The sequence below is a fragment of the Anser brachyrhynchus genome (genome assembly GCF_964034855.1).
Source record: "Anser brachyrhynchus genome assembly, chromosome: Z".
NCBI classification, from domain to species: Eukaryota; Metazoa; Chordata; class Aves; order Anseriformes; family Anatidae; genus Anser; species Anser brachyrhynchus.
Genome location: NC_137697.1, coordinates 77,300,485 through 77,327,718, shown reverse-complemented (window position 1 = coordinate 77,327,718; position 27,234 = coordinate 77,300,485). Strand labels below are relative to the sequence as shown.

At 39.1% G+C, this 27,234-nt stretch overlaps 1 protein-coding gene across 1 annotated transcript in view; it reads left to right on the top strand.

Moving 5' to 3' along the window:
- Window positions 1–26,962, top strand: part of LOC308185805 (uncharacterized protein) — a 103,796-nt gene extending 76,834 nt beyond the window's left edge. Inside the window, exons 2-3 of the mRNA XM_080574368.1 lie at window positions 13,543–13,615; window positions 17,377–26,962. Coding sequence (XP_080430494.1) covers window positions 13,569–13,615; window positions 17,377–17,719 — 390 coding nt within the window. The 5' untranslated portion in view covers window positions 13,543–13,568 and the 3' untranslated portion in view covers window positions 17,720–26,962. The remainder of the gene's footprint in view (window positions 1–13,542; window positions 13,616–17,376) is intronic.
- Window positions 26,963–27,234: the final 272 nt, after the last annotated feature.

Genomic DNA, 27,234 nt, shown 5'->3' with positions numbered 1-27,234 from the left:
CAACTAGTAGCTGCTATTGCAGGTCTGCTGGACTAAGGTAGAAATTAAGACCTCCTGTATGGTCCCCCCAAGTTTACAGCATACATCTCCTCCTCCTGTCAAACCCCACTTCTTTCTGCTTGTTGACATGACAAAAGTTTTAATGGAGAAATGGGAGCTGTACCTACAACCAGTGGAAGTGGTGGAGCTCCAAGCCAAAAAAGAATGGATAATCATGAATCTGAAGACCACAGAGTGACCTTCTTTGCTGTGTGCTGGGGGAGATGTGAGAGATGCAAATACCTACGACGAAAGCAAAGATAAGAACCAGCTTAACTGTAGTCATGTATTTCAGCACAGCTAATTATAATAATGTATTTTCCATGATTTAAATGTTATGGCAGCAGGAATTCTTTGTTCCCTCATTATTTATGGTATGCTTATTTGGCCAAAATAGAGGTAAATATTTTTTCAAGCATGCATGAAGTGTCACTGATTGTCTGTTCTGTAGTGGAAGGTCTTTTCCTTTTGGGAAAACTACGCAAAACAGAAAGAGAAAAAAGCGAGTGGGTTTAAGGTGTGACAGGTTTATTTATGACACACGAAAACTTAATAATTGATTTTTTCATGTAAGCAAAACCTTGATGCTTTGTTCCATTGCTTTTTTTACTCATTCACATGGATTCACCTTTTTGTGCAGCTGTTATTTAATTTCATTTCTTTTTTTTCTTTCTTTCTTTCTTTCTTTCTTTCTTCTTTCTTCTTTCTTTCTTTCTTTCTTTCTTTCTTTCTTTCTTTCTTTTTCTTTCTTTCTTTCTTTCTTTCTTTCTTTCTTTCTTTCTTTCTTTCTTTCTTTCTTTCTTTCTTTCTTTCTTTCTTTCTTCTTTTCTTTCTTTCTTTCTTTCTTTCTTTCTTTCTTTCTTTCTTTCTTTCTTTCTTTCTTTCTTTCTTTCTTTCTTTCTTTCTTTCTTTCTTTCTTTCTTTCTTTCTTTCTTTCTTTCTTTCTTTCTTTCTTTCTTTCTTTCTTTCTTCTCTTTCTTTTTTTCTAAAAAGACTGCTTTCCCCCTGCAAGTAACATGCACACATAATTAACAGGAGAGTGCAGTAAGGTTTAGAGGTACCCAAGCTTGAAAGGTCCTAGCTAGTATATAGAACATATTTTATAACGTCCTTCTTCAACCCGGCACAGGGCAAGCTCCCTGCCAGCAGGCCATGGGTTGGAAGCACCATGGCTGGGTAAATGTGTTTGTCCTTAGCTCTGTGTTGCTGGCAATAGGATATTATTGGTTCATTAATTATTTCACTTAAAGCCAGTTCAGGTGGCCTTCATAGGCGAAAGTCTACAGGCTGGATATCTCAAATCACTAAGATGTAAGAGAATGTTATTATTTGAACCCTGTGCCTCTCTGTCTTTTGGTTCATATTCCTCTATACTGCTAAGCTAGCTATTTTCCATCTTTACTCCCTGAAAAACACTTCCCTTATAAGTAGGCAGGGAGCATGGTCAATGGAAAGCTGTGTAAGTGTAGTCTACCTCTCTGGGGGATTTTGTCTTCCTTGTTAACCTTTTTTGCCCTAAAGAAGTCTTGCAGAACCAAGAATGAACAAAATGAGTAACATTAATAACATTTCAAACAATTGAAACACCACAACTTAGGTTGGGCAGACAAATCTGAACTCAAATTCTCATTTCTAAACATTCAAAATCATATAGAAATAAAATAAAAATGAAAAGCAGAGCTGTCATAGCCTCAAAGATGACACTGGATGGTGAAGGAGGCACTCCTACTCATACTATCTCTGCTTAGGTTGGTGCCAATCCAAATGCTGCATACCCTTCCCATTCTGCAGAATAATGAGATGCAATCCTATATCAATTTGGTACTGTTAGTAATAGTATCAAACAGCTTTGCTCTGAGACATTGTGACCTTTGATATTCAGGAAGAAGCAAAACACGAGGAAAAAAAAGGAAAAAAATTCAAACTTTTCTTTTATCTCATCTTTTATGTATCATTAGGTGACTGTTAGCCTGACTTTTGGCCTTTCTGGGTGTGATGACAAAGCTATTTGCAACCAGTACAAAACTCAATGGGCATAACTTTAAAACTGAGCTTCTTTTGCCTGTAAAGTGGAGGACAGCTGATACAACTAGCTCTGTGAGTATTGCTATCTGCTGTGAAAGCTAGGGAAGCAGCCTACCTCTATCACTGCCACACTTGTTTATAAAAATGAAAGTGTAAAAATGATAATATCCTTATTTATTTATTTTTTGCTTTTTCTACCCTGACTTCCTATATATATATATATATATATATTTTTTTTTGTCGTGGAAAGGTTGTGTACATGTCCTTATCAGTTTTGAACTCGCTAGCTAATCACAGCTGAATTGCTAAGGGCATGGAAGAGAAGGTGAATATAGAGGCAAAGAGAGAAACTGTTTTCACTTGTACCTCACCAAAGAAAGGTACATCCAAAGTACTATTTTTGACAGGGTCTTAGCATGCAGCAGCTTTTTCCTCATCCCATAGTATGCTCATTGATTAATTAAGATCCCATTCAGCACCCAGATATTTTACCATTTATTTCTGGATATCTTCAGTCATGATATTACTCATAGTCACCTCACCTTCTGTTCCTCTTTCAGTCAAGTCAACCACCATTCACAAGTGAATTAATTTCAGCCTCACACTACCAATTGCCCTCAAAATATAAGATAAGGCATGAATTCCCTCAAAACCACATCACTTGCTGCTCCATAGGCCGGAGGTCTAATTATTCTTAAAGGATGATATAGTAGAATATGTAAAAAAACATACTTCTGTAATCAATTGCACCAATCACAGACACTAGAAATTTATGAATGATTATTATTAATTAAAAAGAAGTCTATGAACAGAACCTACTGCAACAGGCTGTAGAAACCTATAAGAGTAGCTATACTCCTGGCACATCTTATAGGAGGTGTGTGAGGAGAAGAAAGAAGAGGTAACATGGACATCTACATAGTGAAATTTGGAACTTGACTGAATGTACTGAACTCTGGAAAAAGAGCAACACGTCACTTGACACAAAATATACAAATATACCCACCCCAAGAAATGCCAGGAAAATATTATTAAGAGGCAATGATGCCCAGGGTGGTGGGTGTCAGCTGCTTGTCAGCATTTCTACTGTGGGTGGGATGTCCAAGGGGCAGCCCCAGACTGGGGCTAGACCCACAACTTCTGCCAGAAACCGAGTTGGGCTGAGGAGCAAAACTGAGACATACAACTCATGATTTAATAGATTTCTGTCATCAGAGTGGTTGAGGACCTGTTCTGGTGTATGATAAGCTTTTGACAATCACCTGACAAAGAGACTGAGCCATGCATCTCTGGCGTAGACTGAAAACTTGTCCTTCCTTTGTCATCTTGGCTGGCATCAGGAGTGCAGAGATACGTTTCTTCAGGGAAGGGAACACCCTGTTTGTTTGGGCACTGCCATTTTCTTCAACTAAACCACAATTTTTGCTTTCATTGAGTACAGAATTCACATGCTTTCATCTATCTGTGGGGAATTTTCTTCATATGAATAACAATGGCATCTCTGATATGGTGATTTTCTTGGGAAGGTCTCGCTATAAGGTTGCTAGTCAGAAAGAAACTAGCTAGCAATCACTTGAGCAACAAACAGTATCTCCAATGTCCTGGAAAGCCACAGCTTAATGTTTCAGGAGTAGCTTTTATTCATCGTCCTGCATGTCAACTACCTATCTCTGATGATAGTGTTAGCTGTTCTTTCTGGAAGAATGGCAGAAATAAAAGTTCTGTTGTATTTTAGAGGCTTTTCAAACAGGTATTTTTGCATTGTGAAATCTGCACCACATTTACAGTTAAGACGTTCTGAAACAGAAGAGTGAGTGGACACTTAATTAACATTTGGCAACATCTTGTAGTCAGTTATAGCCTATAATCACAGTCATACTGTGCTTTGACTTTTGTGACAAGGTCCATTTTGTGGGGCTTAAAGTCTGCAAGGGCTGCTGACCCTGTGGTCATGCAGGCAATATAATAAGAAGTGGTGAATGGGAAAACTGCAAGGGGATATACCACTCACTGCATACTCACAGTACTCAGTTCATACTATAAAAATGGGATAAACTGAGTCAGATATGTTGAATGGCCTGATCATATTTAGGCCAGAAGAAATCTTTTCACAGGCTTTAGTGGATTTAGACCAGATTCCTTGTTTTCTGTCATTGGAAACATGGCACTGGATAATTTGCTAAGTCCCTAACAATCTAGGATCTTTAGTGTGAAGAGACTTTAGAGAAAGGGAGAATGGAAATATTCTCTCTATATAAATATAAACTATTTAAGATTCTTTGAAGAATATTTTCTTCAGTCTAATGAGATCTTGCAGTATTTCATGTGTTTTGCACTAGTTTGTCTCAGGATGAAACCTGTACTTGCAAGATTGACCCAACACTTGTAGCCTACAAACGCGGGAACTGTGTCTATATGTTAGAGGCTGATCAACAGGTCAAAATTAAGTTTCAGAATTTCATAGAAGTGAGCTAACTACAGCACAAAGAAACCAGAAAAATCCTAATATACAGGAGAAATGAAATAGTGATTTGTTTTGTCAAAATATGTATGAGAAAAACACAAACTGTAGTATTTTTTTCTGTGTAATTGTATTTGAAAGACCATAGAAAAAATTGCCCATTCAAATATTAGTATGTAGATCATTGACACAGGGCTCTCTAAAGTGATTTGCCCAATTCCCTTGAGTGTATTTTCCAACCGTACGTCAAACAAATTTATCATGTTGCATTTGTAATACTGTAAGTAAAATACTTGGTAATGTGAGTTGCTCTAAACTAACTCTCAAAGAGATAGGAAAGAGCAATCTTCTTACACATTGTATTGGACATGCTTTTGTCCAATATTAAGGTTCATTTCTATGTGTAAAATGTGCATCCATTTGTTTAGATTACGTTATATTTATACATTAAAGTTATGCAAATATTTAATGAGGACTTTAAATTTTTTATTTATTTAATTATGTTGGTGAATTACTAATTTTGCTAGATTTTTGTCTAAATAGATGTATTATTAAAAGGCTGATTAAACTGATGAAGTCTTCTAAAATAGTGGTCAGACCAGTGCAAATTTAACTAACAAAAGACAAGGTCTAATTTAGGATAAATCTAAAAAGTCAAGTGGTAGCAACCAAATCAATTACAAAACAATGCCTTTTTTTTTTTTTTTTTAATATATTTTTATATTGTTTACCACAGAAGAGCTCCTTTCAGGGTGTAAAAGGTGGATGTGCAGCTTTCTCAAACTCCTGTGCAATAATTCCTGGGTAAACTCTGAAAATGTAACTGATAATATGTCAATGATTACTATACAAAGAGGTTAAATATTACAGCTAATTTCCTCACTGAAATCCAATCCAGGGATTAGCAACAATGGGGAATCTGTTTTATTTGCATTTAATTTGTACCTTCACACTATTATCTCCCATGTTTTAGTTTCAGGAAATGTGGTCTCAGGCTATTATAACCACATTTCATGCTGCAGTTGCACCGTTATTTGAGCCGTAGGGTTGGAAACGACTTATCAAAAAAATAAAGCCAGCATACTTTATTTTAATTATACTAGAGCTGTGTCTAAATAAAAAAAAAAAACTACAGTATATATTTAATATGGAGCACAGATTAACAGTTTTATGAGACATAAAATCTATCTATATCATTTTCTATTTACAAATCAGTTATATATCTTTCAACAAAACAAATGCCTATAGTGTAAAAATGAATAAGGAGACTGTCAAACTAGCAATCATGTAAGCAGTAAATAACATCTTAATTGGCCTGGAATGCCGGAATTTGATTTTTTGGGGACTAGCTTTTATTTATTGATCTATATAGCATATTTATCTTTTCAGTGATTTGTACAAGTCTATTCCCTTTCCTCAATATCGGATCCATGTATGGTTTTATATTGTAAATCCCATCTGGGGAAATAGCCAAGTAAGAGAAGCCCTGTTGCTTCTGGAAAAGCCATCCATTTAAAAGCTTTCACTGACGCAAGGGTAACTGCAGTTTTTATGTTTTGTCTTCTGATGAAAAAGAAGGGGAAAGAGAAAGAGGAAGAGAACAGAAATGCTCCTAGCATGAGGTTGCCACACAATGCATGCTCCAACAGCTTTTTATTCTTCACTGGCTTGGTAGCAGAGAGAAAACAAGAAAGGGTCCCACGTACACTGGGAAATGTCTGTTACATGTTCCTGCCCAAGGTACATTCACCAACGAGGCTTGAGGGCAGTGTTGGGTAAGGCAGGTTCTGTGCATCACGAGCCAGCTCCAGGTTCAGATCTCAGCAGCATTTGCACGGATTTGTTCTTAGCGCTCCTGTGGTACCTCCAGACAAACATCACTGCACCCTGCGCTGCTGAGACCCGTCAAACTCAGCTGTCCTCTGCCCTGCTGGCTGGCTGGGGATGAGCCTCTTTTCTGAAACACAGGTGTCCGCTGCTGCAGTCAGCGCTGGGGGCGAGAAGACATCCATCAGTGCTGCTCTTCTTCCTCATGGAAATGCTGCTGGAAATGTCACCCTGCAGACATCGCTTAGCTGTTTTGCTTAGGACTGCTAACGATCGGCCCTTAAAAGTATTTCTGCTGTTGATGGTAGAGAAAAAATTTTGCAAATAGCAATGTTGCACTTGCTCGACTTCTGGTTTTGTGAAAGTGGTTTGATAAACACTGAAAAGATAATGCTCTGATAGTTGCTGTTACTCTGGTATAACCTTAACTGTCTGGAAACGAGCTAATGAAATATTTTGGTGTGTCTTTTAGAGAATACATTTGCATTTGACATAATTAGTGGTAGGCAGATACAGCTCCATCCAGGGGGAATCTCAAGACAACTGCTTTGCCAACTATTAGTGCCTAATTTCTGAATGTCAAACCCTGCACATCTTAATTTCTAGAGAATAAGCTCAATTGAACTTGCTCCCCAGTTATGCAAAACTGCTCAGATAAAACCAAGTGGACACCAATGTAATGAATGTGGTTATTAAATTGTTTCAATTGAAAGAACCCTATTCTTACACCATCATAATAGGAACAATTTATCCCCACTGATCAGCCTGTCTCTTTTTTCTGAGCTCTCTTTGATCTTGAAGCATATTGCAGTGGTGTGTCCTATTGAAAAGCAAAACTGGGGCAATTTTAATGCTTTTGTACCTTACCAGTGCTCTATTTTTTCGCTGTTTAAAAATAGCTGTTAATTATAAGTGCAGTTTAAATGTCTCAAGTGACCCAGAAATGCAGGTTGGAATGAGACAGATTGTGTGTCTCATATAAAACAGATGTACTTTCACAGAGCAGTCTGAATTCAGCCCTCAATATGTATCTTTCTCTAAGGTTATTTCAGTCAGGTATTGAGCTTGTCTAGCACTAAGCTATAAAATCCCACACATTTTGAACAATGAAGAGAAAACTGGATCTATATTTACCTCAAGAATAAAAAGCCTCTCTTTCTGTGGGGGTGTATTTTGCTGGTAGTGGTTGATGGGATGAGGGCATTTCCCTTCTACTTCAGAGACCCAGGAGACCAGATGCCTCATTTAATCTCCACCTCTTCTGCCTCTTGACGTAATAAGCCTATGCTTTTAAAGAACATTTAGTGGTAATAAACTTTCAGGAGCTCCTCTTATTTCGACTGGATTAAGCACTGCACAAGTGCCAGCTTTGCCTTGCAGATATGAAATTTCAGACTTTTCCTGCATTTTGAGTGGCTTGAATTTTTTTTTTTTTTCCCTCTGTTCTGCAACTGATCTCTTTTAATTCCTGTCGGTGATGAGGTTCATCAAGAGAAGTCTGACAAGTAGCATGCAAATTAAATTAAGACATGTTAGTGATTTACTGGAGGGCCTGAACAAATCAGTTATTTATATGTCTATTTATTTGTATGTTGTTAGACAGCAATTTACAGACATTTCAATTCAGCAGCAAGACTCTGTTTCAACTTTCAGATTAGAATGGGCTGTCGAGTGCAATGAGTTTGATGAGCTCTCCCCTGTCCCTGAAGATCAGAGGTACACATTTCAAAGCCACCACCACTTTGTGAGACTGAATGGTTTAATGGTGATGGAAGGCAAGGGTCAACTGAGCCTGGACTGTACATTCAGATCTCACTCATTAAGAGAGACTGACACCTAGTTAAGGGATGGACACTGCAGGGCCAGTCTGCAGTTGCAGAAGAACCTACCTGCTCTGCAGCTGAGCAGGAAGCTTGGGCCAAAAGAGCATTGGGAACTTTTTCCCCTTTGCTTGGTTATTACACATCATACACCTTTCCCTCATTATTTCACCTAAGAATAAAACAAACAAACAAAAAAAAACCACACAGATTTGCAGAATGAATGGAGATTCATTCTCAGATACCTACACATTCACATAGTCAGATATCCATGAGATAAATAAATAGAGAAATATGCTTAGTGGCAGTAAGTGCAAGGGGTGAATTACTTTGTTTTCCACACTCCTGGAGATCATTTTCAATGACAAAAATTTGGGGAGTGAAGTTCTAATTTCTTAGTGTTTTCAGTGCTTACAAAACTTCTCCTGAATCTCAGAGGATGTTAAAAGAATAAATTGGCTATGATATATTACAATGCTCTGAGTCCAACTTCAAGAGAAGCCACAGATCTTAGTTTCGAACATCAGTCCCCAGAAGAACACAGTGATTATATCTGCCTTTGGGAACTTTCTAATTCTGGAAACAAAAGCGCTTCCTTTTAGTATTCCCACATTAACACTTAATGTTAGCATGATGGAAAATGTAAATTTGAGAGTAAATGAAACAATAGCATATCTATATTTGAAACGAGAAAACTAGTATTTCTGAAAAAATGTTCATCAACTGTAACTATCTTTTCACCTCTTTAGGAATATATTTTGGTGCATAAACAATTTCTCAAGGTTCAGATGTCAAGAGAAAAATTTCTACTAAAACTCCGTGGGCTATGTTTTATCCTGTAAATTTTCCCATTGGTATTCCGTCAAGCACTAGGACTGAACATCAGCTTAAACAAGTGTATGAATTAATTATTTGACAAAACAGTATGAACTCAAAATTAAACATATACTTAGAACTGAGTGCTATGTTGATCTGGGATGGACACACACTTAAATGTTCTACAGCACTGAGCCCCTTAATTTGAATATAGGTGTTGTGTATTTTAACTACATTCAAAACAATCCATTCTAATCCAGTTTAAGTGGGGACAACTATATAGCCAGAGGAATTCTGTGGAGTGCAAGAAAACTTCATCACAATGGTTGTTTGAACCTATGTTAGCTTTGGTGGTTTAATTTTAAATTTCCCGTCTCTACTGGATGACTTTGTGTTGCTAAATTAAAACCACAGCTTTTGGTTTGGTTGCAAAACCAAACCATTGCATACAGGAAGCAATGTGAGACCATATTATAAAATTTTTTTTCTTTCCTCACAAAGAAAAGGTGATCAACTTAGAAAAAGCATTCATGTTTTGCCTTTAATGGAAACAGGCAAAAATCTATCTCTAAAAAAGATAGAAAGAATAACCTTATGAAAGCAGAGTGGATCACAGTAAGTGAGAAGAAATGGTGAAACAAATTTATAAAGAGATAGTAGTCACAAAGAATCTTCTGAAATCTTCAGTGAAGACTCTACAGATTATGTAATTTATAAACAGGTAACAAAAAGCACAGACTGCAGTGTGAGCAGGCAGTAATGGCAGAGGACTCTGTTCACAGTATCAGAATCATTAAGGCTGGAAAAAATCTCCAAGGTCATCTGGTCCAACCATTCCCCTACCACCAAATTCACCCACTAAACCATGTCCCTAAGCACCATGTCCAAACTTTCCTTGAACACCCGCAGGGATGGTGACTCCACCACCTCCCTGGGCAACTTGTTTCAACATCTGACTACTATTTCTGAGAAGAAATGTCTTCTAATTTCCAACCTGAACCTTCCCTGCTGCAACTCGAGGCCATTCCCTCTCATTTCATAACAAATCTTCCCCGTGTAAAGTCCTAACTGTCCACTGTTGAACAGCTAAACTGGTTTTATAGACCAATAGTTCTATTCAAGCCTGGCAAAGTTAATATAAGCATGCTGAATTTTTGTGTTGGTAACATTAATTAGACTCTTATTTTTTTCTTTTTAAACTGATAAACAATCTTTTAGTAAATTCCTTTTTGTCAGGAAAAAAAACAACAACACACACAAAAAAAAAAATCAACAACAACAGAAAAACAACTCAGTGTGTCAGGGAATTCATTATGTTTGTTGTGAGTAGTTCCGTTACAATTTCTCCCCTTATTTCAGACATAAAACAGAACAGCTGTATGTTGCATATCAGACAGAACATACACATGAACATACACATGCATATAAATGCTTTCTATTTTAAGCCTTTGAATTTGCTGTCACGAATGGTAATGAGCGAACCTCAAATATTTTCAGGCACAATTTAGAGAGGGACACAATGATTGAAATATCTAGGATCCCTTCCATGAAGCAATCTTTCCATTCAGCATTAATGAATCTGCTGCTGTAGTCCTTTATCTTCTTTCAGATGCCACATGATGGAGGGACTGTGGAGCAAGTCCAGAGGAGAGGATCAAAAAGAAGCAGAGGTCAAAGAAATATGATCTAGGAAGAAGCCCTTAACAGGGGGTGTTCAGCCCTCAGAAATGAAGACTGCCAGGGACGTGGTCACAGTCCTTCCATTCTGAAAAACCTAGTGCAAAAAAACAAACAAAAAAACCACCCCGAAACCAAAGAGATTTGTCTTTCCTGAATATAGGGTGTATGCTGGGAAAAGCTTTGTGGTGGAAAGGTGAGCAGTAGGCCAGATTTCTGGGGGGGATTCTAGGAGGATACCATAACCATAACACAGTCAGGGGCAGGTTAGAAAAAAGATCTGTCAGCAATGGAGTAGTCATAGTTTGTCCTACTTTGGAGGTGCACTTGAAGTGCTTACAAACCTTTTGACCCTGTCTCCTCTTTCCACTTCTCTTTCCACTTCCCTCCCCAGTAATCTGTAGCCTGTTGTATTGCTTCCTACTGTAAGGCTTCTAAACAAATGTTTCTTGTCTTCCATAAAAAACACATTTATCAGCATGCTGCTCTTTCCCACTCCTTCCCCTTCTATTTTGCAGTTTTTGCCTGTCCCTTATGGCTATCCATGATGATCTAATTGACAAACCAAAATAAACTGAAAAGGTACTGTGTGAGGAGCCAAATCATTTTTTGGTGGTCCACCTGTGCCTATTTGCCATTGCAATACTTGAATAAGAAGCAAACTTACAATTTACTTTTTTGTGCTTAAATCCAAAATGGTGATTCAAAATTGATGTCAATGTCTCATCTGCAGCTGGATGCACCTGAGTTTTTTAACAGCTTGATGTTACATTTTCCTAATGAGACTAATATTTTGCTTTCATTTTTTTCCCCCATTTCCTCAGCTTTTTTAGTTATGGGGAAGTTGGAGCCAATTTCATGCTTATGTTATGGTAATCCCCAAACTGTTTCATGTAATCTAAATAAGCTGTCCTTAAAGGAGGGACAGAACTAGGTTCTTTTCCAGACATTGTCCTAATGGTCGAGCTTCTTTCAGCTATCTCCAGTTCCTCCTCTTTGCTTCCTTTGTTGCTCTTTGACTCTTACTTACTCTCTGGTTTGACAAATTTTATTCAGGGTGACAGCACTGCTAAAACATGGTAGATAAGTAGAGAGTGGTGGCTTTGAATATGAGAGGCAGAAGACAGATTTCAGGTGGGGTGAACTCTCTCACTGCTGAGTTAGTGCAGAGACAGAAGGGAAAAAAACTGCTCCTTTGGCCGTCGTTTGAAGGGAAGGAATGAACACACATTATACTTTTGGTTTCTTGGTTTAGTCACAAGTCTGAGACAGTGGTGACAGTAATTTACATTCATAGAAATTTTAGGAACCGTAGCTGGAGGAAGCCTCTTTTGGGAGGAGCAGTTCCACTACACCATATCCATTATTACTGTACCAGTGCTCAGTCATCACTGTCTCAAGCACTGGATGGAGGCCAACTCAATGATTCTGTAGCATGCTATAATCCTGGACCATATTGAATAACATCTGGGGTTTGATTAAAAGTATATTCAGTTACTTGCATACTTTCAAATACTTCTATACAGTGGATTTCTTGTAAACAGCTTAGTCCCACTTCCCAGGGCCTGTGCTTTGAGCTCCCACTGCATCCCATTTCCACTGCCAGTGCCACTACACAAGGATTCTGCAATTGGCCACACATTTACCAGGTGTTGTTTGCCAAGGTAGGTAAAACTACAAGGCAGATGCTGCTTATACCTTTTTTGCTCTATCTGCTCTAATTGTGAGGAAAACTAAAGAAAAAATCTTCAATATGCTGCACAATGCTTCTATAAATTATATTCCATTTGAAACAGCCAAGCAATTTTTACTGCCCATGTTTTATGTCACGCAGCCCTTTGAGACAAACTGGTGTGAGCTAAGACTGTTTTCGCAGGTGCTAAATCTGTGCTAATCACTGAGGGAGTAAGAAAGAAGAAATCTAAATTTTTGTGATTCTTGTGATTAATACACATGGATTTAGCATGATTGGACCTGCTGGCAGCCAACTAATGGACTGACTCTGTAGTTGCTGATAAGGAAACTGATTCCACTACAATCCAAGTACTTCATTACCTCCTGTTCCGAGCACACAGTATACATATTTTCTTAATTTTAAGGTTTAAAAAGTGTATGTTGTCTAAAGACAACGACATTATGTACAGCTATGTGTTCAGGAAATCCTAATGTGTTCCTTGGTTTTTCAAAGTACACTGAGATTATAGGACAGTTTTATTCTATCACAATTCCTTGCTGCCACACTGTCAAAAGGGAAAACTCACTGTATATTTGGTGGGAGGGAAAGAAGTCCATCCTCATTCTTCTCAATTAGCATATCATCGTCAATAACATTAGCTGGTTTAGTTAAATGCATGATTTGTGACTTTTATCTATCAACTGAAAAACAAAACAAAACAAAACAAAAAACAAACCCAAAAAGAGCCAAGAAAATGTAGTCCTGTTTCTAAGCAGGTAGAGAAGATGTGAGCCTGAGTGCAGTGGATTTGTTTTCTGTTTGATTTACTGACTTGCACAGAAACTTTGAATCAACCACATAACTCTTCTGTACCTGAGTTTCTCTTCTCTAGAATTATGAGAATAAAACTGTGGAATATCTTGGAAAGAGTTTCATACAGATAACAAAATAAAATAAAAGCAAAGTGATACCATTTCAATGGAAAGAGCTGGGGTTGGTTTACTGAACTCCCACAAGATATAGAGAGGGATCCTTTTTTTACAAATCACTTAGGTGATTTGTAATTCACTAATTGCAACAAAGCTGAGGTGAAAATTATGAGAAGTTTGTGAAGATCTAGTGTGACAGTGTGAAGAGAGACTGAGAAGATCAATTAGATTAGAGAGAAAATGAATTAAAACTTGATCTTGTTCTCCCTGTAGTTAACGGCAAAACTCTCACTGACTTTATGGAGCATAAAGATCCAGATGTGGAGGCTGACTGGAAAGAACAAATGTAAGTGTACAAATAAATGGTGTGGAGTAAGTAAATCACATTTTCTTGTTCATTCTCACTTATGTTAAAGAAGTGGTCAATCAGTTAAACCACAATGCAAAAGCTTAAAGCAAACAGAGAAAATCCTGCCCTTATATAAAACCTTTTACAGTTCACTGCTACATAGAGATCAATGGGACAAAAAGGGAGGAGATCTTCCATGGGTAAGAATATCCAAAATAACATTAACTAAAAATGACTAAAAACTGAGAAAATCAACATGTTACAGGATATGATGTAAATACAAACAGTAAATATAAAAAGGGGTGTGTAGAAACTTCCCTCAAAGTAAATTGCTTATTCAGCAACTTCGTTTGTCTTGCCATTCTAAAGGTCAAAGCAGACACTTTCATTCCTCTCCTTTTCTCAAGCAACCTTGGAGAGCAATGGAGAGCAATGTTATTATTTTCTGCCTTTTTCAGGTAGTTTATGCATATTGGATTTATTTTTCCTTTATTGAGAGTTGGATGCATGGCACATATATATTAGAAATGTAATGATGGGAATTACTTACTATTTTTTTGTATTCCAATTGTCACTGTTTGACTTCTACACAAACCTTTAATTCTTACACTAACTCTTCAAAGCTGCTGATTCATGTTTGTATCAACTGAACTTACATCTTACAAGAGGAGCTTCTTGAAGTTTGTGGGACTTCCACAGAACCAGGTATTTCCATATAACAACTGCTACAAGTTCTTTCTGTATGGGGATAATAACATCTGAATCAGACACTTGAAATAAAGAACAGGAAAACTGATGTGTCCATCAAAATATTTTTATTGTATTTGGATTTTTCCCTCTTTTAATTGTTCAATAATTTTTAAAAATATTTTCCCCTACAACATTTAACACAAAGAAATAGTTTTTCATGTGTAATTTGTACATTGAAGAGGATCAAACAAGATTTCTTTGGATGACATAAAAGGATAGCGATAATGTTTTGGAATTATATTTGTTAAAGCCTTATTGTGAAAGTTTTTGAATTATTTGTGTGGGAGGAGAAAGGAAGAGTAGTTAAACTATTAGTTAAAGTTAAACTGCTCAAGCATCTGTATTACACATTATTTATGTGTTTGACAAAATTGTGGAACTCTTTGCCACATCATCCGGTGAAGTCTATAAATATAACAAAAACCAGAGAGAAATATACTAAATTTGCTGGGGATAAATCAGACATTGGTTACAAAAGGCTGAAATCTACAAGTCTCATTCACCCAAGTAATCCTGGAAGCTGGATCAGTGCACAAGATCAAGGATGGATATACCTACCATGTTGGACTCTTTCTGTAGGAGTCTGGCTGCTCTTGTTAGAGGAACTGCACACTGCTAGAGACAGTATGGTCTGTCTTAACTTCTTATGCTGTGCAATTTGCAAGTCAGTTCAGAGCTGCATTTGCACAGGGATGTATACACAATTTATTTATTTATCTATCTATTTATTTATTTTTCGGGGTGGGGTGGGGTGGGGTGGGGGGTGTGTGGGGGAGTTGTGTAAGTGGCAGCAAATAATATCATAGTGGGTAATTTGGGTAAGGTAGGAAACAATAGTAGACTTGAAGAGAAGGTGACAACTCATATGAAGGTCTGAAATGATAGAGGGATCTTTAAAAAACGTGTTCACAGGTTTTGGACAAGGTCTCTCCTTCCCTCTTTCTTGTCCTCATCAACAGGTTGGAGAGTTGGGCAGTCTTTAAAGGAGAGAGGATCAAATGCACAGGGGAAAAGAGACAAAACAACACAGAGAAAGCATGCTGTGCAGAATTTCACACATGAAATACGTGCTGAAACATTGGATGTGGCAGAAACACCTTTTTCTTTAGCTGGAGATAATGGCTGGTATTAAAGTGAATGCATCCAGTCCTAGAAAGTGTAAAACAAAACTCAGGACAATGATTTTCAGCGAGCACTGAAATAGAACTCTAGCAGACAGAACACTAAAAAACTAAAGTTTAATCAGAAAGTAGATGTGGAAGAGAACTTCACATAAGTTGCTCCATTGTAACTGGTCCTATGGAAAATCATGCTGGTAGTCAGGGTTTTTTGACAACTATAGACAAAACACTGCCTCTCTGTCTGTAATTTAGATTGACTGTTACTTTAGATCCCGCTAAAAATGTGGAGATTACCAACTGAGCATCCAAAAAACTATGTTTTGAAAGTGAAGGCACTGCTTAAAAGTGATTCTAGTACCTGCAATTTGTTTTCACATAACTCCGTTTATGAACAAAAAGAGAGAAGAAAACACTTCTTTGGGTTAGAAATAACAGGACACAGTACACACCAGGAGACTGATTTTGCAATCCTTGTGAAAGCAAATTCTTCACTAAAGCTATGTGAGTATGTTGAAGATTCCAAGTCTATATCTTCAGGAAGAATTAGAAAAGCAATGGATGATCCAAATATAAACGTTCCTCAGTGGAATTCTCAAGACAGAAATAAGACAGCCAAAATGTTCATAATTTTTTACAAATGGTCCCAGAGGTAGTTCCTAGTTTAAGATTTAAATCCAAGCCAGCATGAATATGTGAGCTGGCCTGTACAAACCTGCTGAAATTCCACTTAGTCCAAATGTTAACCACTACACCTGGCCAAGTGTAGGATGCTTCATTCAGGAAAAAATAGATAGGCCTAATTCAGACCTACTTCTAGAACGAGTTTATTGATTGTCATTGTTTCTAGGGGTTATATATGGGAAGGGTAATATAAAAACTGTGGGGAGAAAAATAACATATACAAGATAGTCTGTATTATTTGTGAGGAAAACAGGTAGTGAAACATGAGCTCATCACTTCTTATACTTACAGTAGTGCACTTGTGATGTGCTGCTTCTCTTTTTTTAACAGTAGTAACAAAAAGTTAAACTGAAATACATATTCTGACTCTGGTACATCTTGGTGGTGTACTAGTTTCACAGTGGCACAACTTGTATGAGTCATCTGGGATCAAAGCTCGCCTCCTGACCAATTCCGTCTTCTCATCTCCATTATCTACTAAAACGAGCTGCTTGCAACTCAGACTTAAGCACTGTAAAATTTGATAAATGAGCTTTAACCTCAGGTCTCTTGCTAATTAGGATATCTGAAACTTGTTTCAGTTAACACAGTCATCTTCTGAAGGTATTTGGGGACTATGTTTCATTCCAGGAAATATTAATTCAATGCCTAACTACTTGGAGGGTAGGGCCCACTGGCCATATTATGGAAGTACAACAACTTTTCTTATAATAAAGCTGTCCTTTAGCATTAGTAGAACCAAGCTCAGATTCCTAATGAAAAATAATGGTGCTATTGTTCAGAAGCATTTAATTTTAAGAGGTATTATACTCCATTATGACAAAATCAGTTTTCCACTAGTTAAAACCAAAAAGTCCCACCAGAGCCCTTGCACTGATACAGGCAGTGCTAGTGTAATGCATGCGTTAAAGAGTGAGGCTCGGAATATAGGTCCATCATTAAGACCGCACAAGGTAAATTCATGTGAATTCACAGTACACAATTCACTGCCCATGTGAGAAATTCCAACTTGACCTGCAACACTACAGAAGCCCTGGGAATGGGAGTGGGACTTATGATCATGTTTAACTCAATATGCCATTCTTTGCCCTGAGGAGATATTTGTGTGTGAACTCAGATTTTCCCAGCCTGGCCATGATTTACAGGTTTCTCAAAGGGAACATTGGCTCTAGAAAGAGGAATAATTTTGGTATCCATTTGCTATAGGACAGAACTACAGACCAGTAAGCCTCACCTCTGTGTCTGGCAAGATTGTGGAACAGATCCTCCTGGAAGCAATGTCAAGGCACATGCAAGACAAGGAGGCAATCCAAGGCAGCCAGCATGGCTTCACCAACGGCAAATCATATGCCTGACCAATCTGGTGGCCTTCTGTGATGGAGTGACTGCATCAGCTGACAAGGGAAGACCAAATGATGTAATCTACCTGGACTTCTGCAAGGCCTTTGATACTGTTCAGCATCACATCCTGATCTCCAAATTGGAGAGAAATGTATTTGAAGGATGGACTGTTCAGTGGATGTGGATAAGGAATCAGCTTGAAGGCTGAACAGGGAGAGTGGTGGTCAATGGCTCCATGTCCAGGTGTAGGCTGGTGACAAGTGGAGTCCCTCAGGGGTCTGTCCTGGGACCAGTGCTGTTTAATATCCTAACCAATGACATAGACTGTGGGAGAGAGTGCACCCTCAGCAAGTTTGCAGATGACACCAAGCTGAGCGGTGCAGTTGGTACAATAGAAGGAAGGGATGCCATCCAAAAGGACCTGGACAAGCCTGGCAAGTGAACCTAATGAAGTTCAAGAAGTTTAATTGCAGGGTGCTGCACCTGTGCTGGGGCAATCCAAGAGACGAGGACAGTCTAGGAGAAGAACTCATTGAGAGCAGCCCTGCAGAGAAGGACTTGGGGGTTCTGGTGGATGAAAAGCTCAACATGAGCCAGCAGTGTGTGCTTGCAGTCCAGAAGGCCAACTGCATCCCGGCCTGCACCAACAGAGGGGTGGGCAGCAGGTGGAGGGAAGTGATTGTGCCCTTCTGCTCTGCCTTTGTGAGGCCCCACTTAGAGTGCTGTGTCCAGGTCTGGGGCACTCAGCACAAGAAGGAAGTGGGTCTTTTAGAGTGGGTCCAAAGAAGGCCACAAAGGTGACCAAGGGCTGGAGCACGTCTGCTATAGAGACAGGTTGAGAGAGCAGGGTCTGTTCAGCCAGGAGAAGGCTCCATGGTGACCTCATTGCAGCTTTTCAATACTTAAAGTGAGCTTATAGAAAAGATGGACAGTACCTTTTACATGGGCAGATATTGGTAATACAAGTGGGAATGGTTTTAAACTAACAGAGGGGAGATTTAGATTAGGTGTTAGGAGGAAATTCTTCACTCAGAGGGTGGTGAGGCACTGGAATAGGTTGCTCAGAGAAGCTGTGGATGCCCCATCCCTGCAGGTGTTCAAGACCAGGATGGACGAGGCCCTGGGCAACCTGATGTTGTGGGTGGCATCCCTGACAATGGAAGTGGGGTTGGAGGTAGATGATCTTTGAAGTCCCTTTCAACCTAAGCCTTTCTATGATTCTATATTTCTATAAAGGGGAAGAGTTCAGATGATATTCTACATATGGAGGATTTATAATTTAATACCAAATTTAACTATCTGAAGATATTTGATGTTATGGAGAATTTTGATTTAGAAGAATGATCCAGGAATGCACTGAAATAACAAGAGCGTAATATAGTTATTGCAATATAGAGTGGGGTCACAAAAAAAAATGTGATTCCCATCAGGAGTGTCCATATTCTCACCATGCTGATGCTAGGCATCCCCAGTCACTGGAAAGGAATACACAGGTTGAAGGCAGCTCAAACTCATTGCTTTTTTCAAAGTTTATTGTGCTGGTTGTTCCTTTTTAAACTCTGTGTTGGGCTGAGCCATGTATACCTCATGCTTGTCTGGCTCCCCCGGGAAGACATTCACACTTGATTAACTTGGAGAAGACCATTTACATTACCAATTGACCTAGTCACCTGTTGTAATATATCGAGAAAAAAAAGTCTAGCTTTGGTCTGAGATCAGTTCAGCTTTCTTTGCAACAGCTGTGGTCACTCCTTACATGTTCCCTCAACCCCTTGAGAACATTGCCAGTGCCCCTCTCCTTAGAGACCTCTTCCACTGAAGGGTTTGTTCATTGTTCACATGCCCAAGAGCTGCTGAACGTATCTGAGGAGGGAGAGCCTTGAGTGAGCTGTGGCAAACTTCTCAGGGGACATCTGGGGCAGTGGACAACATGCAGTGGTGTTGGCAGGGAGCTGGCTATGGGGCGTGGCCTAAAGGTTTAGGCAAAAGAAGACAACTTGCTGCCCTTGATGCTAAGCTTTACCACCATGTCTCCAATTTTACCCAGCAGCAAATGGGAGGGTAAAAGATTCCCTTTTTCAGCCAGGGAAGAACCAGCTTAAATCACCTCATTTTATTCCAAACATGTACAGCCGTGGTTGCGATAGAGCAGCTGCTGCACTGGAAGTTCACAGGAAAGTCTACCTGGTGATAATTTATTCATACGCTCAGGTCTTCAGTTGTCAGCGTCCTGAAGTTGAAGATCAAAACTGCTTAATGTTGTAAGTGTAACATTTCCGTCAAGTTAAAAGTGCATGTTGAGCTGTATAAGATTCTTGCTTTATTTGCTTACTTGCCTGCTACTGTTAATTAGCATTATTAAGTAAATGGTCACATTTAAATCAGCAGAGAAATAAGTTAAATGCTTTCTCTGAGATGGCCATTTAAACAAAAATTCAAACTAGAAATTAGAAAAGGAGTTATTTCTTTAATCCTTTTTATGAAATTTTAATTCCTTTCAGCCACTTAGATGGAAGCCAAATTGTAAGTGCTTAAAATAATACAAAGCAGATTAAACACAATTTCTCTCAAATCTATATACTTTAAAGAAAAATCTCTTTTAACTCTATCTATCTATGAGGAATCCTCTGCATCAGACATCTTTCTTGTTTTTGTGAAGAATTGGTGAGCTTATTTTCAAGTGACCCTTAACTTTGTTAAAGATATGAAGGTAATTGGATAATACACTTACCATTCAGTAAATTGAGAAATGCATTTTAGCTGTGTAAATATGGCTGACTCAGCGCTTGCCTCCCCAGTTTAATAGCCTTTTCACTTGCAATAAAAAAAGGGAAGCCCTGTTTTCGTATTATACCATAACGGACCTCTTGCAGTTGATTTGAAAACATGAATCGGAGAGCTTGTTGCCAGGGGGAACCTCCACCACCAGCCCTGTCACCACTGTCCGGGGATGCCAGGAATGCCAGACGAGCCACGAACATGATTTACTAAGCCAGACCTGCCCCTGTGTTGCACACCAGATGAAACACGTCTGGAAGTCTGCCCACTGGAAAGACAGGAATGGGCATAATTTAATGCCAGAGATTTTTTTGGGAACAGGCCCAAAAACATCTTCTGTGGGAGGAAATGAGAGAGGAAATGGCTTGTTATTCAGAAGAGAGAGAGAAAGAGAGAGAGAAGTGAGCTGTGAAGGTGAGGATGTGGCTGGCAAGGAGGAGAAGGTTCATGCACAATATGTGGGGAGGAAAAGAGCTGTTGGAATAGGAAATATCAATAAGCCAGCAAAGATAAGGAGGAAGCAAGGCCTGCTTGGATGGTAAACAGTTCACCATGGAAAAGTTCAGCCTAGCCAAGAAAAATAATTTACAGATAATTAAAGGAAAGGACTAGCACAAATATGAGAAAAACTACAAAACCTTAAAGCAGACCTAAAAATTGCATTAACCTTACGATTCAGCATATTACAAATGACAGCAAACAGGAAAAGGAAAGGCAGACATTCATTCCCAGACAACCTATCTTTTAATAAGTGTTTTCAGACATTTTTTTCTGTGTTGGTTTAAGCAATAGAAGTTACTTTCAGCCCAGAATTGTGTCTCAAATCATTTGGTGCTGGAAAGTACCACTTACCAGGAAAAGCTGTCAAATACAACTGGTTTCAGGGACCCACATTCAGGGAAGCAGCAAAGTACCTTAAAACCCTCACATTTTTATGTAGAGGCTCAGAAAGAGACAAAGTCATTTAGGTATTAAGGAGAGAAAAATCTTGCCCAGAAATAGATGTTCCAAGTTAACATTAAAATATTGTGAGGAAGCTTGAGGTATTGTACCTGATTTGGAAATGAAACTGTGCTAGGATTTGATTCTCTGGTGTCCCTTCTCAAGTACTGAAAATTGCAAAAATTGCAGGCAGAAAAAAATAGGGTTTCATTAAATCAATTTGAAAAAGGCTGAAATGGAAGGAAGGAGTTTCAGGAAGTAAGCTAGTGAGCTTTGTACATCTCTACACTTGCTATATTGTGTAATGACTAGTTTATAGGAAAAAAATGCTTTTACTGTAGCAAGTGGCATGAAACACGGTGGTTGGACACAGTGCTGCTGCTCTGCCACTGCCCAGTGGGCAAGTCCAATCTTTTTGCATCTAGAAAGTCTCCCGGAAGAAATAAATATTTTCATGCAGGACTCCCTTAGGACACTATGAGAGTTAAGCAGAATCGTTTTCCTTTCCAGGAGGAGGATCTCCTGTTGTTCAATAAAACACCAGGAGAATAAGCATTCTTACAGCATTTTAACAGGAAATAACTACAGAGGCAATTTCTGTTAATATTTCAACATACTGCAGGGTAACGAAGATCTGCAAAGGTTTGTGGGGCTGGATATATATATACATACATTTTTTAACACAACTTTTGACATGGAAAAATATACTATTAGCAAATGGATCTCTCTTCCTACACTTTCAGATTCCATTGGTGCTTAAAGGAAGGTTTAATTCTTTTATCTCTGGGGGATGAGGATAAAACCATTTTCTGACACACACATCATTTTTTCTGACATGTTAAAAAATGTATGGAAGAAAATGTGAGTGTGGGTAAGTCAGTATCTTACCTAGCATGCCCCAAAAGCAAATGTAATTGATAATTTCCTGCTAAAATAACAGGATACAGTGGCTTATTTTTTGCATGTTGCAGAGGGAAGTCTTGGTTTCATTAATACTCATTTACTACTGGTCTATACATGCTTGAGTTGCTTCAAAACCCTCTTTCCTGTTCCCTAGGATGATAGCTAGAGGCAATCAAACAGGGGCCTGTAGTACAATGCCCCTTTGAACAATGTTCCACAGAGAAGACATCTGTTGTGCATACAATCCGTCTTTCAAGAACTAAAAGAGGTGTTACCAACATTTCACTTCCTCACAGAAGTCTCTAGGTTCCTAAATTCCACATACATGCCATCATAAATAGTATAGTTTTCTTTGTGAAGACACACAGCTTGATTTGGGTATTAAAAGCATCTTGAAATTCATACATCCGGATTGGATAAGACATTTCTTCATCTGTAGGGCCTATATAAATATTGTTGTAGGGGAGATTCAGCTGAACCAGCAACTGGGAAAACTGAGTCCACTGAAGGCACATGTATTTCTTGTTTCTTGGCTATAATATTAATAAGTGAGGTGTGAAATTCCCCTTTCATGACATGGTATTTGCAAGTAACTCAAAGCAAAATATTTGTGCTACATTCTGTTCACCTTACTCACTCCATTAGTCCTACCACCTTCAGCGAGGCTATTGCTGTGCATAAAACAAGCTGGATTTGGCTCCTGATTCTGCTTCAGGCAGTTTGGTTTACACAGTGATGGACTGGGAAGATAGATGCTTATGATAACTTTAAATTGGGTCTAATTTCTCCTGGCTTAACTTCTGCTAACTTTCAGGTTTGGGTTTCATGGTGCTGTAATTTTGAACAAGCGACAGCTATTGCTGCACAGCAGCCTTCTCCAGAAATGGATTCACCAGGAAGAGCACAAAATGGTGAGGAACACCAGTCACTGCACCCAGGGCTCTGCTGCAGGGCTGCAGAGCTGTGCTTGGTCCCTGCTGATCACTGCCTTCTCCCTCCTAACACCCTGGCCCACACCTGGTCCTTTCTGCTCTTCTCTGCAGACCTTCTCCATTTCTGCAAAGGAAGAGAAGCCATGCAAAAACTGGCAAGTCTCCCAGTTCTCAAACTCTTATGTCAGATCTGGATGCAGCTCAAGTGGAGGGGATGGGCGATTCAGGAAGGGATGGAGGTTCACAGGGGGTCTGTATCTGCTGGCATGTTTTTGTCTCTGGAGCTGTGACTGACTCCCTCATCTCTGAGAGGCATCGGAGGAGTGCCACTTTTCAACTGTCCTCAGGTTTACATCCTTACCTACCTGAAGACAAATGAAACACTGCTTGACAACTTAATTTCTGCAGGTCCAGTGGTTAAAGGATGTTGTGGCAATATTTAGGGGACTGCAAGCCAAGAGAAATTGGAGAAGCACAGAGATTTAAACGAGCAAGAGGGAAAATAACATTTTATGAAGCCTGACACTGGCAGAGAGCCATGCATTTGCAGATGAAGTAGAGTGCAGTGGCCACTCGGTGAGTCCTGCACCCAACATTGACCACTGCCAGCACAGCTGCGTGCAGAGAGGCTAGTGAAGACTGAAGGCATTAAGCTATGTGTCTCGTGAGGAGGGAGCATTTGCTTCAGAAAGGGTGCAGCCTTCTTGTTATATAATGACTTTAAAAAGTTTTTAACCCCTGTGGGTTTCTGCAGCATCTCAACGTAAGTTGCCAAAGATTTCTTTCATTAAGGCGCTTTCCAATACTAATCTACTTAGTCAATATCTCACAGTTCTGCATATGTATGTGGGGTTTGTAATTTTAAGTATGTACAGAATTTATTCTGGCTTTGCTGTCGCCGTGCTCCTCTCTCCATTTCTCAGCGGAGTGGCTCAGGCGGGTGCCTGCCGCTGGGGCAGGCCGCGATAAGTACAGTGCTGCTGAGCCTCTAAGCCGGTGCTGCACAGAGCAGCTGCTCGGGTAGGCCATGGCCGCCGCGCAGCCAGAGGCATCATTATCATAGTGAATACGTGCAGATCTTGAGCAGGCTGACAGCACTGGGTTTACCAACCCGAGCTAAAACACGCCGGGTGGATGCTGCGCTGGACTTCTGAAATGGAGGTGCCACAGCATGCGCCTACTTTGGCTGGGTCAGCAGCACTTTCACAGAGCCACGTCCCAGCCCAGTCAAGCTCCTCCGGGCCTCTGGGCTGGCGGCTTGTCAAGCCCGCAGCGTTTGGTGGTGGCTGCTGGTAATGTTTTTGTTTGTTTTATGAAGAGTTTCACTCGGATGCTTTGAGGAACCTTGGTGGCACTTAAGTGAGCGCAGCTCAGGGTGGGAAATGAAAGTTAGAGCGGCAAATGGCCAGGGTGTGCCAGCAGCCCGCAGGTTCAGAGGGTTCAGAATGCCAAGGCGACACTTTAGCTCGTTCACTGCAATAAGAAATAACTTGCAGATCTAATCTGAATGCAGCGTGCTGAAATGCTAATGTGCCTTCGGGTCTGAAGAATTCACAAAAGAGTGCTCCCGGCATTGTGTCGGCAGTGACATTACCTACATTATGATTTTCACAAACACATCCAGGGGAAAAAAAAAAAAAAAACACAACACAGATGAACTGATTTTTCCTTTTAAACAGGAACAGGCTGTACTTACTTATTACAAGTCTATAGGCATATGAATAATCTTCCTCCTCTGATTCCATATGCACTTTAGTAATCCCCATCTCCTCTGCTCTTTGAGCTGGCTGAGTGTGTGCACTGTGAGCAGAACACGTACCCTCCCTACCACCTGTGTTTCTCCAATTTGCATGTCGAAACTAGCCATCTAAATCATATTTAGACAGCCACTTTCCAAAGCCTTAGAGCCTCTGAAAAATAATTCTGCAAGTTTGACACTACATTTGTATGTGTTCCTCAGAATAATAATCAAAAATGCACCATATTTGAGGTAAAAATATGAACTTGCCTGGCATTACTTGTCACTGCTGGCTTCTCTATGGACCATCTCATGGTGAAGACAAAAAATGAAACAAATAAAACAGAAATAAGTATCTATGATATGGGTATTAATTAACAACCCTCCCTGAATGTTGCCTGTCTGCTTGTGACCACATCCCACTATAACCATTCATGGGAACAGGTGCAGTTTTGGGGCACAAAAGGGGAGATGGTTCTGGAAATCCAGACATCCTACGTGACCCTTGTATGAAAGGGAGACAACCAGACTCAGAAGTCAGAGCCTACGGTGGCCACATGCTGGGGTGACCCCTTAAAAGCTCCAGGAGGACCAGTAACAAGTGGGGTCTTTATGCGAGCAAGCTGCCCTCGTTCTTAATGTACACACACAGAGCCCTGGGCAGGGGGATCTTCTCCCCTCCAAAGGACTTTCCGTTGCATAAGCTCTTTTAGCAGTTTTTAAACAGGGAGGGAAATATAGTCTGCTTGTCAAACACCAACTGGACATACATAAAATGCACTCAGAAGTCTTTAAAGATTCACTGTATTTTATAAAGGATTTAGTTTCACACTCTCTGCAAGGTCAAAAAGCAACATCAAAAGAGAAAGCTTCTTCTGGGATCATGTCTTCTGCATTGAGCATTACCACACGCAGGCATATAGTGGGTGACTCATACCTGCTGTTTATTGACACTAGGTTAAACTTCGAACATAAATTACGTCAATCTGCTCATGTAAATTTTCCACAAATCATGGCTGGGTTGAGTTATATGGCACACTTTATTTTCCCCAACTGCAGGTATATTTGAATTCAAGTAGGCTGTCAAGTAAATATTTAAAGGTGAAGCATATAAATGAAGACAAAGAACAGCAACTAAATGGTGATGTTATGGTCTTTTTTCATGGCTTAAGAGCTGCAGGATTATCATGCAAATATGAAAGGACATCTTGATTAGAAATAATGCATGCCACCATACAGTATCATGAGCAGTAAATAAAGATATACCATTTAAAGAAATTATAGTTTTAAAATTTGAGGTCAAACACTTTTTAATTAGATATTGTTTTCTTTTCTTCCAGACCATGATTATATAATTATTATTCCAGGATATTATGAGTGCCAGAAGATGCAAAAGAATTAAGAATCAATTAATTATTAATACATTGTAATAATTGTGCAAGATTGTGGAATACTGAATGTAAAGAATAAGAATTGGCAAGGAATAATGATGGAGAAGAAATTGTTAAAAAATAAAGCGTTTTTTTTTGTTGTTGTTGGAGACTGATTCTTTTTTCCTTTTTGATCATAGGCTAAGTTACAACCATCTGTCTGTTTCTGCATCTATCTAAATATGTGCCTGAATATATTTTGGGGGGTTATGTCTAATTTGCCAGGCCAGCAGAAAGCCACATCCACTCAAGATGCATTCACTTTTTAAAGCTTCAGATAAAGGGGTCAAGGTCATAGCTCAGCCAGCTTGTAGAATACGAATTGAATCACAGTAACTTTCCCAAGTTGAGAAATGTAGGCAGGAGTTTTGCTCTGTGATTCATTTCTTTTTAAGTGCATTCAGTTCTATCTCAGGCTTGAGAATATTTTTAAGCTTTCCCTTTGTTTTAGAAACTTCCTGAGCACAACTTTGTGTTACCACTTAGAAAACAGGAATATGTTGTGTTTAAAAGTGCTACTTTAGGTTTTGAGTCCCTGGGTCTGTATTTCAGGTGATCCAGGGAAAAATGCTCTCACAGAATTTGGAGAAAGGACAATCAGTCAAATTACATATAAAACTCTTCTATTTCCAAAGGAGAAAGGAAGTGTGTCTCTTAATAAGTATTGTTGAGAAGTCTAGCATAAACAAGGACTTTGGAAAACTCAAGTGCAGAAGTAAATTCTTACCTGGTAGCCAAAAGGTTTTCTTTGCATACTGTATGGTAGAAGATAAGAATCAATTCTCAGCTCAGAAAAAAACATTTCTTAATATTAAAAGCTATCATTACCAAAGATGAAGTACTTCAGTATTTATATAAAAGTTGTAAGCCTTGTCTGTAACTTAGTCAAATATATCACCTTTAGTTAGAAAAATAATTACAGAGATTAAAATTTCATCTTTTTTGAAGTGCATCGGTTGGAGGTCATTCCAGGTGCGTGGCTGAGGTATCTAAACCTGCT